The following is a 15,850-nucleotide window of genomic DNA, read 5'->3' on the forward strand; positions in this document are numbered from 1 at the left end:
AATAAATCACTGAATAAATGAATGATTGTGTATACGGCTCAGGTCCTGGCCGGCTGCCTCGCTGCAATTGTATTCCTCGTTTGAAAGCAGAGCAGCTGCACTTACACCACGTGACCGCTGTCTCCACATCAGGGAGACGCTCCCGTTGAGATTCTAGAGCTCCTCGCTGTTCTCTTGCAGTCCAAAGCAGCTCAATCCAGCTGCCATGGGAACGGACGGCACGTCCTCGTGTACAGCGTGAGGTAAAACAATGGCAGCGTCACCCTCATCATCAGCAGTCATCTTTAACAAGGCCAGCAGGGGGCGTTAAAGGCACAGTCTACACAGCGTGGTAAGAGCTCCCAGCGAACATTTCCTTCAGAGTGTTATTCCTTTTATATATATTGAAGGCAATAAACTGCACTTCAAACACGCTGTCAGTGTATTAGCTTCTCTCTCTTCTTCTCTGCCAACCCATTGGTTGTGTCTGGGGAGTCCTTATAAGGGCTGTAGAGCTGACAAATAAAACATTCAATCCTGTCACTGTGTCTGTGGTGATTTCACAAAATAATAACACATAACAATCCTTGCATTATCAAGAGGTCCAGTATTCTGATACCATTATGAAGCCAATATGGCACCAACTTAAACCCAGTAATGGTGTTTCTTAATGGGCCAGGACTGTGCCAGTTCCTAGCCAATTCAGATTGCCAGCACTGGGCCAATGTACTGGGCCCATGTGCAAACGATACCGATCCAATTCTGGAATGTAATTGGGCCAATATAGTCACATTGGCCTGTCAGCATTGCACCAATACTGGCAAAAAGGTTTGCTAATAGTGATCCAGTATTGACCCATTTCAGACAAGATTACTGGCTACCAACTAGCAGCTATATATTAATTTAATTATTTATTCATTTATTTTTAATTTTGGCTTGGAATATCCTCCGTAGGCTACAAGCCGTCTAACCTGTTCTGAAGAGCGTGAATATGCAAATGTGCCTGCGTTTTAAACAATGTCTCTCAGGAATCCTGTCTCTGGACAATGTGCTTTCAGCACCTGTTACACAGAATAGCTCCAGAGATAATAAACACATTGAAACCGTTTCAAATAAAAGATGACATGACGAGCCTCCCTGCAATGAGGACCTGTATGGGTGGTTCCATGGTGAGAGTCCCTGCAATGAGGACCTGTATGGGTGGTTCCATGGTGAGAGTCCCTGCAATGAGGACCTGTATGGGTGGTTCCATGGTGAGAGTCCCTGCAATGAGGACCTGTATGGGTGGTTCCATGGTGAGAGTCCCTGCAATGAGGACCTGTATGGGTGGTTCCATGGTGAGAGTCCCTGCAATGAGGACCTGTATGGGTGGTTCCATGGTGAGAGTCCCTGCAATGAGGACCTGTATGGGTGGTTCCATGGTGAGAGTCCCTGCAATGAGGACCTGTATGGGTGGTTCCATGGTGAGAGTCCCTGCAATGAGGACCTGTATGGGTGGTTCCATGGTGAGAGTCCCTGCAATGAGGACCTGTATGGGTGGTTCCATGGTGAGAGTCCCTGCAATGAGGACCTGTATGGGTGGTTCCATGGTGAGAGTCCCTGCAATGAGGACCTGTATGGGTGGTTCCATGGTGAGAGTCCCTGCAATGAGGACCTGTATGGGTGGTTCCATGGTGAGAGTCCCTGCAATGAGGGGTGGTTCCATGGTGAGAGTCCCTGCAATGAGGTGTATGGGTGGTTCCATGGTGAGAGTCCCTGCAATGAGGACCTGTATGGGTGGTTCCATGGTGAGAGTCCCTGCAATGAGGACCTGTATGGTATGGTTACATGGTGAGAGTCCCTGCAATGAGGAACCTGTATGGGTGGTTCCATGGTGAGGAGTCCCTGCAGACAGGACCTGTATGGGTGGTTCCATGAGAGTGGGCAATGAGGACCTGTAGCACTCTGGTGAGAGTCCCTGCAATGTAGGCATGGGTGGTTCCATGGTGAGAGTCCCTGCAATGAGGACCTGTATGGGTGGTTCCTGGTGAGAGTCCCAGTCTGAGGATCCTGTATTTCACTTGCACTCCCTGCAATGACCCTGTATGGGTGGTTCCATGGTGAGAGTCCCTGCAATGAGGATCCTGTATGGGTGATATGGTGAGAGTCCCTGCAATGTTTTGGATTTGTATTATGGACTGGTGAGAGTCATTGTATGAGATCTTGCTCTTAATTGTGGTGTAATTCTTGATATGAGGACCTGTTGGGTGTGGTGAGAGTCCAACTGTAAGTTGCCCTGTATGGGTAAGGGCATGGTGAGAGTCCCTGCAATGAGGACCTGTATGGGTGGTTCCATGGTGAGAGTAGCAATGAGGACCTGTATGGGTGGATCCATGGTGAGAGGATCTGCAGGGACCGGAAGCGTGTTTCACTGGTGTGTGGAGTCCCTGTCCCTGCAATGAGGACCTGTATGGGTGGTTCCATGGTGAGAGTCCCTGCAATGAGGACCTGTATGGGTGGTTCCATGGTGAGAGTCCCTGCAATGAGGACCTGTATGGGTGGTTCCATGGTGAGAGTCCCTGCAATGAGGACCTGTATGGGTGGTTCCATGGTGAGAGTCCCTGCAATGAGGACCTGTATGGGTGGTTCCATGGTGAGAATCCCTGTGCTGGGGACCTGCTGAGGACCTGCGAGCTGAGTCAAATCTCAGTGGAACCGGCTGCATTCTTGTTATATTTGTCTTACAAAAACACTGCGGCACTGGTTTTGGTTTAAATAGCTAATGGTTTAATGATCTCTGGTTTAGTATCTTCCATAGTAAGTAATAGAAGTATACAGTACTGATACTGCAGATTCCACCCAGTGGTGGAACGACCTCCCTGCAGATGTGAGGACTGCCCAGTCAGACAACACCTGCTAAAACTCAACTCTGCCCTTCTGCGACAGAACATTACCTGGGTGCAATGGTGCTGGAACTATTCTGCTGTATGTAATCCTGCAGGAACCCAACCTGTAGTATCAAGGGTCACTGGCACTCGTATCTAACCCTGGGGTGCTCTCAGGACTGTTATCTGCTCTTGAACTGCCCCGATATCAAATCGTACTGTGTTTTGTATTTGCTCTTATTGGACTGAAGTCATTGTATTTTGCATCTTGCTCTTAATTGTGTGTAATTCTTGATATGTGTTTTTTGTATACAACTGTAAGTTGCCCTAGGGTAAGGGCATCTGCTAATAAATTATTAAATAAATAGTTAAATAAATAGATAGTGCTAAATCTAGGCTCCTGGATAAGGTTTCCTGCAGGGACCGGAAGCGTGTTTCACTTGTGTGTGCTGTTCCTGCATGCTGCCACACTGCTAAATAACAGCTGGAAAAAAAAATAATAATAAAAAGTGGAACAAAGCCCTCTTTCATAACATTGCTGCAGAGCTCAGATACCAGGATCCCTATATTTAGGAAACAGTGACAACTGTGTGTTATTATTACAGCCTCCCTCTGCAGTTAGCCTTTAATATCCTACAGTAATTTGGACTAATAAATAATTGGCACATTTTGAACTCTATGCATGTCATGCATGACATCAGTAATGACATCAGCAATGACTAATCACATGACAATACATATATATATTCTGCAGTGGCGTGTAACGCTATGATTCCGTGGCTGCACGGAGGCCGGTACTAAACCTCTACTCGTGTTATAGGTGCTGTCTCCAGCATAGTGTTGAAGTGTTAACGAGCTGCACTGTCGACTGCTTTCTGATGATGTAAAATCCACAGCAGCTTTCAAACCCCGCGCTCGCAGAATGGCGGCTTTGGAATTGAGCATGCGCATTAGAAAGCAGCGGCAGTGGAAACTGGCGCCATTTCGGATCGGCGCGGTGTCAGCATTGCATAGAGCACAGCGCGCAAAGAGCCAACATGGAGAACCCTGCCATCCAGCTTCATAACCGCGTCGAGCCGCCCCCTTGAGTCGACAGCGAGGCCAGCCAATCAGACACACGATGGAGTGTTTCTGCAGCCAATAATACGCGACAGCTCCAGCCAGGCCCGCCCCCTGCTAGTGACGCTCTCATTGCAGTGCAGGAGATAGAGAGGGTTGCTCTGTTTATGTGTGGAGAGCTGGCTGCAGGCAGTGATGGTTTTACTGCACGCTGGCTCCTGCTGTTTACAGTATTCAGGATGGGTTGAAATGTTTTCTATTAGTTTATGATTTTTGTGTTTGTTTATTACCTGCACGGAGTTCTGGGGGATTTAAAGACTCTCTTTTCTGTGTTGAATTTCACACACAGAGTGCAGCGCGTCAGTCGCAGCTACACAGACACGTTGAGTTTTGCAATGAGATTATTCACTGAGAAACAAACGCGTTTGAGATCCTGCAGAGCTGCGCGGGATCCTGAAAGACGAGAGGAAAGTCACTCCCTGCAAAGCCTGGTGTTTGTGATCTCTCTGTATCACACAGATCTGTCCTAATATTGGTTATAGTCTAATCAAGACATTGTATTACTTTATAGAGCAGATTTTATAACGTAGTGAATCTAGCCTAGTCTAATTCATATTTAAACAGGTATTCTGTAAACTAAGAAAGTACTAGATTGGTAAATCTTAACCAGTCTAATTTAAGAGACTAAATGGTATCCATTTAAGTCTTGTATAGAGTCCCACTGAGACACTCACAGCCCATATTGCAGAGGGTTACAGTAATGATTGGTGTCCTAATATGAACACACAGCAGCACATGGTGTTTGCCTGCAGATCTGTTTTGAGATGCATGGTTTCATTGTATTCAGCTCCAGTGCTGGGTTTGTCTTTGGTTCAGTCTCTGCTTCTTCTTTTGCTTTAGTCCTGTCTCCTTATTGTTCTGCACACACATTTACAGAGATCTTTCCAGACCCAGCTGGGTGAATAAAGGGGGCGGCAGCAGCACCCTGCCTGCGCAGAGCTAGTAAGAAAGAGCTGTCATTTTATACAATTTTGTTTCCCCACAGATCCCAGAGAGAGCCACGCTATCCCTGAATCTGAAGCACAGGAGGAGCCAAAGATAGAAGCAGTTTCCACACAAGAGGAGTCCTTTGAGCAGGAGTGCTGTGCAAGTCTAGTGCAGGTTACAGAGCTGCCGTTTGTTAAAGATGAAGAGATCCCTCATCAGGAATGTGTTCCTATCAAAGAGGAGTTCATAGAGCAGGAATGTGTCTCCATCGCAGAGGAACTTCCTGCTGAAAATAATGCCTGTACACTTGATGAGAACATCAAGCTGGGATCCAGCCTGTGTGATCCAACCCTACAAAACAAGCAGCATTGAGCTGCCTATTCATCTTGCAGAGCTGCTACTGAACACCAGCAGTGTGCTTCACATTCATATTTTACCCAAGGGGAGCTGCCCAGCCACTCTGTCAACAAGGACATAACTGTGCTTGCTCCTGAGGCAGCTGCTAGATGAGCAGCCACTGCCCCCCCTCTTTAGAATGCTGTTTGATCAGCGGTGTCGTCACAGAGCTGCAGGGAGCACATGTCCCATCACTGGTGATGCCAAATCCACTCGGGTTGCTTAGCGTCACCAGAAGAAACATTTCAGTGCAGTACCTGCATATAAACCTGATCTTACACTTTTATATCTGAAAGTGATATTAGCTGAGGTGGAAATCAGTGACTGTTATCAGCAGGGGTGAGGCGATACACTAAGTTCATGATATGATATGTATCGCAATACATTTATTTTTTATTTTTTATTAAGCAATTTATGACATTCTACAAATATTTCTAATATATATTTATGTTTTTTTGTAAGTACTTCCTTTAAAGGATTGTTAATTATTAAAATATTTAATCCTGAAGAAAATTAGTGAATACATTTTATAAACAGCCTTCCAATTTCAAAGGATTGGGCTTTATCTTTCACTCCCACGAGCCAAATACAGGATAGCATACTCTAATAACATGGAACACAAGTTTTATCAATCTGTGGACTCCTCAATGAAACTGCCTGAGGAAAATTGATTGTGGAAAAACAAGCCCCTGCAGCCCTGCATATTTCAACATGCCGTGTGTCTTCAGTACAGGCAGAATAAAAAGGCAAGGGGCAGAGCGTGGGATTGCAAATGCGATTTCTGTTTTTAGAAGCACAGCAAATATTAATTACCAAAAAGCAAATTAAAATATGAGATAGATAGCAGTACTATCAAAATGCAGGTACTAAATAGTCAGGATTTTTCATGACATGATGTTGCCTCGATTTAAAATATTCCAGTTTAAAACGGTAAAAAAAGCATGTTGTTTTTCATTTTCCACTTGACTGACATGGATGTGCTGTTTTCTGTGCAGATGCAGTTACTCTTTGGTTAATAATAATAATAATAATAATAATAATAATAATAATAATAATAATAATAATAATAATAATAATAATAATAATGTATATGTGGTGCCTTTCATAGTGGAACACCTTCACAAAGTGCTTTACAGAGGCAGGCTGTGAACTGTGCATTATATGCAGAGTCACTTACAATAGGGCATTGATTTAACGTCTCGTCCAAAGGATGGAGCACAAGGAGGTGAAGTGACCTGCTCAGGGTCACACACAGTGAGTCATTGGCTGGGATTGAGAAAAGTTATGAACAAGATCAGGGAATTTAGCACATCAATACTTTTCTAGTAGCTGACTGATCCCTGACTTTCATCTAGTTGGCTTTTAAAGACATCCTGATGACTCTGCAGCAACACCGTTCTAGTGACCCATTTCAAACACTCCCAACTCTGTGAGAAGAAGTGTCTCCTCTAATCCTTCTTTGTTCCAGGTTGAATAGATTCAGCTCCCTTGTCTGTTGATTGTCTGTTAACTCCACTGCAAGGGATGTTGCCCAGTCGGAGGAGCACATCAACCCGAGCTCTTTTTGACTCTGGGTGTAATAATCAATGTGTCAATTAGCAGATGCTTTTATCCAAAGCAGCTACAGAGACTATGGAATGATGATCTGTACATCAACAGTTGCTGCTGCAGAGTCACTTCCAATAGGAGCTCGGTTTTACATCTCATCCGAAGGACGGAGCACAAGGAGGTTAAGTGAGAAGATGTGTCTCCTACCCTCTGTCCTAAGCCTGTCTCCACTCAGTTTATAACTGTGTACTCTAGTCCTGGGGCCAGTTGCACAAAAGTGCTATAAAGAGTTATCCTGATAACTTCCAGGTTTAATTGTGAAAGTCACAACTATTTACAGTATAATCGGAAATTTCGAAAAACTACTCACTTCTAAATCTTTTGTAGTCATTTTTGTATTACTTTAGTATAAATACATGTTAATTTGGATTCATGTGTTGTTTTTTTCTGACTTTATGTGAACGAAAAGACGCACATTTGCCCGTTTTCCCATTGGAAATAGTGATATTTCGAAATATCACTGTCCTGGTCACAAAAGCAAAGTTTGTGGGGAATAATAGCCATTTTGTATACTTTTGAGGCATAAGCAATTAGGAAATAACACTTACTACCCAGGTAACAAACATTGATCTCAGCAACACAGGACTGCTCTCATTAAAAATGTAACCACAGCCTGTGTTTACAGATCTCAGCAACACAGGACTGCTCTCATTAAAAATGTAACCACAGCCTGTGTTTACAGATCTCAGCAACACAGGACTGCTCTCATTAAAAATGTAACCACAGCCTGTGTTTACAGATCTCAGCAACACAGGACTGCTCTCATTAAAAATGTAACCACAGCCTGTGTTTACAGATCTCAGCAACACAGGACCGCTCTCATTAAAAATGTAACCACAGCCTGTGTTTACAGATCTCAGCAACACAGGACTGCTCTCATTAAAAATGTAACCACAGCCTGTGTTTACAGATCTCAGCAACACAGGACTGCTCTCATTAAAAATGTAACCACAGCCTGTGTTTACAGATCTCAGCAACACAGGACTGCTCTCATTAAAAATGTAACCACAGCCTGTGTTTACAGATCTCAGCAACACAGGACTGCTCTCATTAAAAATGTAACCACAGCCTGTGTTTACAGATCTCAGCAACACAGGACTGCTCTCATTAAAAATGTAACCACAGCCTGTGTTTACAGATCTCAGCAACACAGGACTGCTCTCATTAAAAATGTAACCACAGCCTGTGTTTACAGATCTCAGCAACACAGGACTGCTCTCATTAAAAATGTAACCACAGCCTGTGTTTACAGATCTCAGCAACACAGGACTGCTCTCATTAAAAATGTAACCACAGCCTGTGTTTACAGATCTCAGCAACACAGGACTGCTCTCATTAAAAATGTAACCACAGCCTGTGTTTACAGATCTCAGCAACACAGGACTGCTCTCATTAAAAATGTAACCACAGCCTGTGTTTACAGATCTCAGCAACACAGGACTGCTCTCATTAAAAATGTAACCACAGCCTGTGTTTACAGATCTCAGCAACACAGGACTGCTCTCATTAAAAATGTAACCACAGCCTGTGTTTACAGATCTCAGCAACACAGGACTGCTCTCATTAAAAATGTAACCACAGCCTGTGTTTACAGATCTCAGCAACACAGGACTGCTCTCATTAAAAATGTAACCACAGCCTGTGTTTACAAACTCAACCTGACTAATCATCACTAATCATGCATAAGGCTGAGGAAGGGCTGATGCTGAACTGGACAGTGATGGACTATATCCACCTGTGTTTACAGATTAAACCTCGCAGCTCTGCATTGCAATGAATGGGGAGCTCTCTGCCTGCCTGTGTTCTGTGTCCTATGAAGTTGTGCACTGCAGCGAGGGAATCCTTCATTGCTTCATGAACTCTGTTCTCCCTGTTCCAGAGGCAGAGGATTCAGCTGACAGTGATGCTGAACTGGCCAGTGATGGACTCAAGTGAGTTGGGTGAGTCCTTTGAAAAGCACGTCTGGGTAGTGTGTGGGCACAACACAAACCTTCAAGAGGAGAACTGGAATTACAGCTGAAAGACAAGGCCAAACCCCAGTGAATCTGAGCACATCTAGCTGCTGTTTCTCTACTGGCACTAACACAAACCCCAGTGAATCTGAACACATCTAGCTGCTGTTTCTCTACTGGCACTAACACAAACCCCAGTGAATCTGAACACATCTAGCTGCTGTTTCTCTACTGGCACTAACACAAACCCCAGTGAATCTGAACACATCTAGCTGCTGTTTCTCTACTGGCACTAACACAAACCCCAGTGAATCTGAACACATCTAGCTGCTGTTTCTCTACTGGCACTAACACAAACCCCAGTGAATCTGAACACATCTAGCTGCTGTTTCTCTACTGGCACTAACACAAACCCCAGTGAATCTGAACACATCTAGTAACCACAGCCTTTGTTTACAGATCTCAGCAACAAAGGACTGCTGCTGCTGTTTCTCTACTGGCACTAACACAAACCCCAGTGAATCTGAACACATCTAGCTGCTGTTTCTCTACTGGCACTAACACAAACCCCAGTGAATCTGAACACATCTAGCTGCTGTTTCTCTACTGGCACTAACACAAACCCCAGTGAATCTGAACACATCTAGCTGCTGTTTCTCTACTGGCACTAACACAAACCCCAGTGAATCTGAACACATCTAGCTGCTGTTTCTCTACTGGCACTAACACAAACCCCAGTGAATCTGAGCACATCTAGCTGCTGTTTCTCTACTGGCACTAACACAAACCCCAGTGAATCTGAACACATCTAGCTGCTGTTTCTCTACTGGCACTAACACAAACCCCAGTGAATCTGAACACATCTAGCTGCTGTTTCTCTACTGGCACTAACACAAACCCCAGTGAATCTGAACACATCTAGCTGCTGTTTCTCTACTGGCACTAACACAAACCCCAGTGAATCTGAACACATCTAGCTGCTGTTTCTCTACTGGCACTAACACAAAGAGCCCATATCCGGTTACTAATATATGTCTAACTGTATAAACCTATTTCTATTTTACCTGATAGGAGACAATATGATGGAGACAATTGCTGACAGTGAGTACAGACGGCCTATAGCTTCTGCTGTGGAGTGTGTGTGTGTGTGTGTGTGTGTGTGTGTGTGTGTGTGTGTGTGTGTGTGTGTGTGTGTGTGTGTGCCTGTCTGTCTCTCTCTGTCTGTCTGTCTGTCTGTCTGTCTGTTACACTGCAGTGGAAGAGGAAAACACGAAGCTTGAGAGATATATACTTTGAAAATATTTAATCTGTTTGCATTTAACATGTGATTGTGTTGATGCAGCACCTTTAATGAGACTGTAGCAGGGGGAGATCTGTGCTGACTCTGCTGGCGTGTTCACGGTGCTGCAGGAAGAGGACAGCAGTCGTCCAACAACCGCCTGTGAGTCATGGCAGTGACACGGGGAGGTGGGAAAGTGGGTGTGTGGACTTTCCCCCTCTCTGAATGGCTGAGAGGCGGGTCTTGGGGAGATTGTTAGCCCTATAAGTTAACGCTCTGTTGTTTCCTCAGGTCTGCCCTTTTAAACGCCCTGACAGTGCATAAGCGCTGGTCCATGACCGAGAAACAGTCGGAGAGAACGAAACGGAGTTTCAGAGCGAGACAGTGAGGGCAGGAACCCTTGGGCAGACCCCTGATTAGTATATCTGAGCAGGTTAGTTAGCCCGCAGCGTAGGACGGTGATCCGGGTCGCACGGGCAGCGGCGACCGGGATATCGCTGCAAAGTACAGCAACTTTTCTTTATAGTTTTGTTACTGTTTTATTTTCCCTTTTTCTTTTTGCCTTCTATTTTTGAATTATTGTTTGAAGCACCTGCGAGTGCGCTTGCACCCTGAACTGTCTTACCATCATTTGGTATTCCCGTGGTTCTGTTTACCATAGTTGGTAAGCCGACCATGGACCAACAGCGCCCTCTGCGGGCTAAAAAGAAACAAGACACCCTTAAAATAAAACTGGGCACCTGTGTGGTGTTTTCAAGTACACCTGTCTGTCTCCTGGTCAGTGAATTACCCACCACCCTTCCACAGAGACTTATTGTATTGATTTATCATCTTAAATGTCAGTAAGAAGGAAAGCCCAACTGAGATATAATAACTTGACTAAAATGTTGTCCTGTTCCCTTACCTTTTTATCAATCTTTATTTTATATAGCGCCTTTCACGGTGGACCACCATCACAAAGCACTTTACAAAATAATGAGGAACAATGCAAATACATTAAATATGGTGAAATATAGGGCATAGCACATTAAATACAACAGTAAAAACAATACAGGGCATAGCACATTAAATACTACAGTAAAAACCAATGCAAGTACATTAACTATAGGCACATTACATTAAATACAAGGCTAGGATGTGAATTCTAAAAATACAAGGCTAGGATGTGAATTCTAAACATTGTGGATGTGTGTGTCATACAGAATCATACAAAGAGGGAGTGAAAAACCTGAAGACAACAGCTAATAACAGATATCAGGCTTGAAGAGCATTGAAAGCAAGACAGAACAGGTGGGTCTAGAGACTTGATTTGAAGCGAGCGACTGAGGGAGCTGCATATACTAGAGCTGGGAGAGAGATCCAGAGAGTCGGGGCCATGAAGCTAAAAGAGCCGCTCTCCCAGTGTGGGGCGCTTTTGCTTGGGTTTAACAAGCAGGCCAGAGTCAGAGGAGCTCAGCTTGCCTGCAGGGACACAGCGGCTCAGCAGACTGGAGAGATACTCTGGGCCTGTGTGATGGAGGGTCTTGTAGGCAAGCAGGAGAATTTTGAAAGTAATCCTGAACTTTCCAGGTAGCCAGTGCAGCTGGGCGAGACAGGGGGTGATGTGATCATGTTTTTAACATCTGGTAAGGATCTTAGCAGCAGCATTTTGAACCAGCTGCAGTCGGTTTATGGCGCGTGACGGAAGAGCACTGCAGAGAGAGTTGCAGTAGTCGAGTCGAGAGGAGATTTTTATGATGTGTTGCAATCATTCTGAGCAGTGCTGTTTTGTGCATAAGTCTGTGTGCTTCTTTTCATATGTAATGCAGGCTGAAATGTGTTTCTGTTAGTAAGTGCCATCGCCATCTAGTGCATAGCAGTGAATTGCAAACAGAAGGAAATGTGATCCAGTCACTGGCTCTTCTATAAAGACACTTGTACTGATCCAGCCTGCATTATGTACATATATCTAAGACAGGCAACTAGAACTGAAGATCAGCTCCTGAACTCAGGTGAAAACATCTGAACACACACTCTAACAAAATGAAATCTGAAGCTCCTTACTGTTCAGCAATCTTGTTTCATGTACATTGAAATCCTAATCCAAATGTGGAGAGTTCCTCGACATGGTCGGTGTTTAAATAGAAGGGATGCAAAGTACTGTTTGTTTAATGATCTTCACGTGCTTTCTGTCTTCTGAAGTGGATTCTGAAGTGGTCCTGACACAGTCCATGGTAGTGAAGAAGGATGCCCCGTCCAAAAGATACTACAGAAGTAGGAGTCTGTCTCTCTGGAGCGGCTCCCGGTTTGGGTGAACTGCAGGGATTGTAGGCTGCAGGTCAATTGATTGAAGACATTGAGAAACACTTTAGTATTGCAACATATTCTACCAGGGAGTGTTTTCATAGTTCTGGACAGACTGGAGAAAACCCTTTGAAATGTGCCCCTTGGTGTCTTCATTAAGCCTGTAACAGCTATCCAAATCAAGTGATATTCTCAGAGGAACAGAAACCATTACAGTAAATGTGACACAAACATGAATATAAAGTGAAGTATTAAATCTAATAAACCCATTCTCTGTTTTTCTTTTTCTTTGGAACAGCTTACTGTTGTAAGTATTTTATTTAATGATGGTACATTAACATGTAGAAATGAATTGTATATGTTTTAAATTGTATTTAATGGGGTGTGTTTATTTCATTTACAGATTATAGCATCTGTGCTCGTGGTAAGTGTGAGGCTGATATTTTAATAAAGAGGATATGGGTTTAGAATGCAGAGCTACAGTGGGGGTCTGTGCCACCCAGACCAAAAGCCTCAAATGTGTGCAACACAAGGAAGGAGTGTGTGTGCTGCAAGAGTGCTAGAATGTGACTGTGCACTACAATACAAAACACATGTACTGTGCGCTTCACAAGAAATGAATACATGTTAACAATGGGGCCTCCTGCAGCTGATGCTGACAATATGGAACGGGGTATTATTGTATAACAGTATGAATTAGCTGCTCTTAATAAGAAATGCAATCTTTATTTAATAAATACTCTCATAGTGAGGTGTTCTGTATACTGTGGGAGAGGATATAAAGAAGGAGCACTGTCTCTGGATTTTGCCAATAATAGAAATGTACAAATAGAGATACACTCCTTTGAAATCTATAGCTCTCTAATACACTACTGAGGCCCCATTCTTGTATAAAGCAGCCACTGCAGTGACTTCAAATGGACTGAGCTCAATATATAACTTTTATCTTTGCCAGTAAGGTACAGATGCTACTATGGTAAGTAAATGGATTCTAGTTTATTTCTTTTTTATTAATGAGTCTTTTAGCAGTCGCTTTTCTCCAAAGTGACTTTGAGACTAGGGGGTGTGCTGTGCATCAAAAACTGCTGCTGCAGAGTCACTTTCAATAGGAGCCCAGGTTTACGTTTTGACTTGCTCAGAGTCACACACAGTGAGGGAGTGGCTGAGCCGGGATGTGAACCTCCTGGTATCAAGCCCTTTCCTTTAACCGCTGGGTCACTGTCCCTGAGTAGCTCAGGGGTTTGAGTTCTGGGCTACAGTGTGGAAGGCAGTGGGTTTAAGAAGCTCTGTGTTAAAAATAGACTCTTCCTAATTCCCTTTTCTTTTTTTGTGTAGCTCATCACTATCACTACTATTTCTACTACCGTCATGGGTACCACTGCCATCGCTGTGAGTATGCCTTATTATTACTGCACACATTGGCTGTGGGATATAGTAGAACAATCTGAAATAGAAAACCAAGTGTCATTCCATATCAGTTTAGAACATGTGCTTGAGCAGGTCCAATATGGATGGAACTCCAAGAGAGACACAGAATTGTTGGAATAAGTTTTATAACAGATGCCGTCCATCATAATCCTTCAATTGGAAATATCAAGATGAGTTTATGATTCATCTTTCAGCTGCATTGTCTCAAACTATTGATCGATTGAGTTCATTCGTAACTTATTGGAAAGGGAAAGTCTAACCTGTCTCCTGCAATCCAGAAATGTTACTTCAACTCATTACATGTGTGTGATCTTATACCAGAGTAACCAACTCCACTCATAATCACAGTCAATCTGATGACTGGGGTTGTTGCTGTTGTATGGTGTGTGGACAGTAGGTCTCTGTGGGAGCTCATTATGTCAGGGTTGGCATTGAGTTGAGAAGAAGGGTCCACTCACCTCAATCTCCTGTGAAACTTTTGTCATTTTAGTGAAACAAAATCTAAAAGCAGGGACCAAACAGAGGAGCTTTGATCCAGGATTGCTCTGAATAAAACCTCAGAAACATGTTTGAACTAGAATAGAGGGTTTGCATGTCTTTTATTGATAGGATTGTATTGCGAGGTTGTGGCGGCTCCACAGTCTAGCAGTTGATTCCATACCCTTTGGGATTGTGAAATTGCATGCATGAATTACACAAAGCTTTTCTCTAATTGCTCATTCAAATGAGTGCAATACATAGAGTGTGGAGGATGCTATCTACACATGGGAGGGAGTTCAACTCTGCAGCTCAGTGTGACACTGATTGTCTATATTATTAGACAGTGCTGACCATTACCACCCCACAATCTCATTCCCTAGCTGTGCAATGCTCTGTAGTGTATGGATCACAACAATAGCTTTTCTGCCCAGGTTGCTGATCATGTCTTCAATTGGTTTCAGACTGGCGTACCTACCGCTGCAGGTGATGCCAGCACTACTGAGAAGCAGCAGCACCCAGGGATCACAGTGCTGGAGTTTACCTGACAGCAGACCTGCAAGCAAAGCTTAAACACACCAGCAACCTGCTTTTGTAGCATCGCTGCACCCTTTCTGTTCTGGTCCCTCTCCCCGCACACAGCTACAGCACCCATACTGATTTCCTTCAGAACATTCACAGTTTGTTTCAAACAGCTGCTCCCTGCTGTGCATTTGGTTAATCTCTTCAAGGATATATAATAGAGACAACATTATTTTTCTATTGGCTGATACCCTACCTCTTATGAAGCAGGTCTTTACATTGTATGGAAAGTTGTCCTTGTTTAACATGTAGTCTCAGATTCTAAGTGAGATCACATGCTCTCACATGTTTGAATAGAAACACAGCTGCACATGGGAACATATAGAAACCATTCCTCAGAGAGCGTGCTTGATTGATCTGCCCCAGCTCATAATCACTCCACCCAGTCAGGCTTGACCAGTACACTCCCTTCTTCTCCCAGTTCCACCCTGTGATGTCAAAAGTGTCCAGTGACAGGCCTTGTTCACAGACTGACAAAAACATTGTGTTTATATAGAGATTTTCTTCATCTTTCAATTATTTTAAAATCTCTTTATTTGCATTCATGACAACAAATGCTCAAACTGCTGACCAATATAAACAAAAACAACAACACTGTCTGCTGTTACATGAAACTGGGAAGAAGCCTCTCTCTTTCTGCAAAGCTTTTTCAGCAATAAAGCTATTAGCATCAATGTCTCGTTTTGGACTGGTTTGTTTCACATGACGGGTGTGCTTTTCATACTGCCACCACTGAAATCACTCACAAAGCCTCTTTATTGACAGCAAAGAACTCTTAACAGTGCAAGGGAGAATTCCTATATTTCCTCTTTCTTCTGCATTGCATATTTAGTAAAGGAGAAAGTTCCTGATTGTTTCTATAATCTCATGGGTTTAGCAGTTCAGAAGCACGGTGCTCTTTCCAGGGTAATTGTTACTTGCATATTGTGGGTAAACCAAGAGGCATTAGAGATGCT

At 43.7% G+C, this 15,850-nt stretch overlaps 1 protein-coding gene and 1 long non-coding RNA gene across 19 annotated transcripts in view; one reads left to right on the forward strand and one right to left on the reverse strand.

Annotated features, from left to right (window-relative positions):
* Positions 1-15,850, reverse strand: part of LOC121305398 (immunoglobulin kappa light chain-like) — a 322,019-nt gene that overhangs the window by 71,615 nt on the left and 234,554 nt on the right. Inside the window, exon 3 of one of the 18 annotated variants that reach the window (XM_041237039.1) lies at positions 11,696-11,702. The exons of the other annotated variants lie outside the window; for them this stretch is intronic. Coding sequence (XP_041092973.1) covers positions 11,696-11,702 — 7 coding nt within the window. The remainder of the gene's footprint in view (positions 1-11,695; positions 11,703-15,850) is intronic. 18 annotated transcript variants of the gene reach the window in all.
* Positions 12,802-15,568, forward strand: LOC121305452. The gene is made up of 4 exons (XR_005948081.1): positions 12,802-12,831; positions 13,363-13,383; positions 13,743-13,796; positions 14,777-15,568. It is a non-coding gene; the product is annotated as an uncharacterized LOC121305452 (long non-coding RNA).

This window comes from Polyodon spathula, chromosome 43, assembly GCF_017654505.1.
Source record: "Polyodon spathula isolate WHYD16114869_AA chromosome 43, ASM1765450v1, whole genome shotgun sequence".
Taxonomy (NCBI): Eukaryota; Metazoa; Chordata; class Actinopteri; order Acipenseriformes; family Polyodontidae; genus Polyodon; species Polyodon spathula.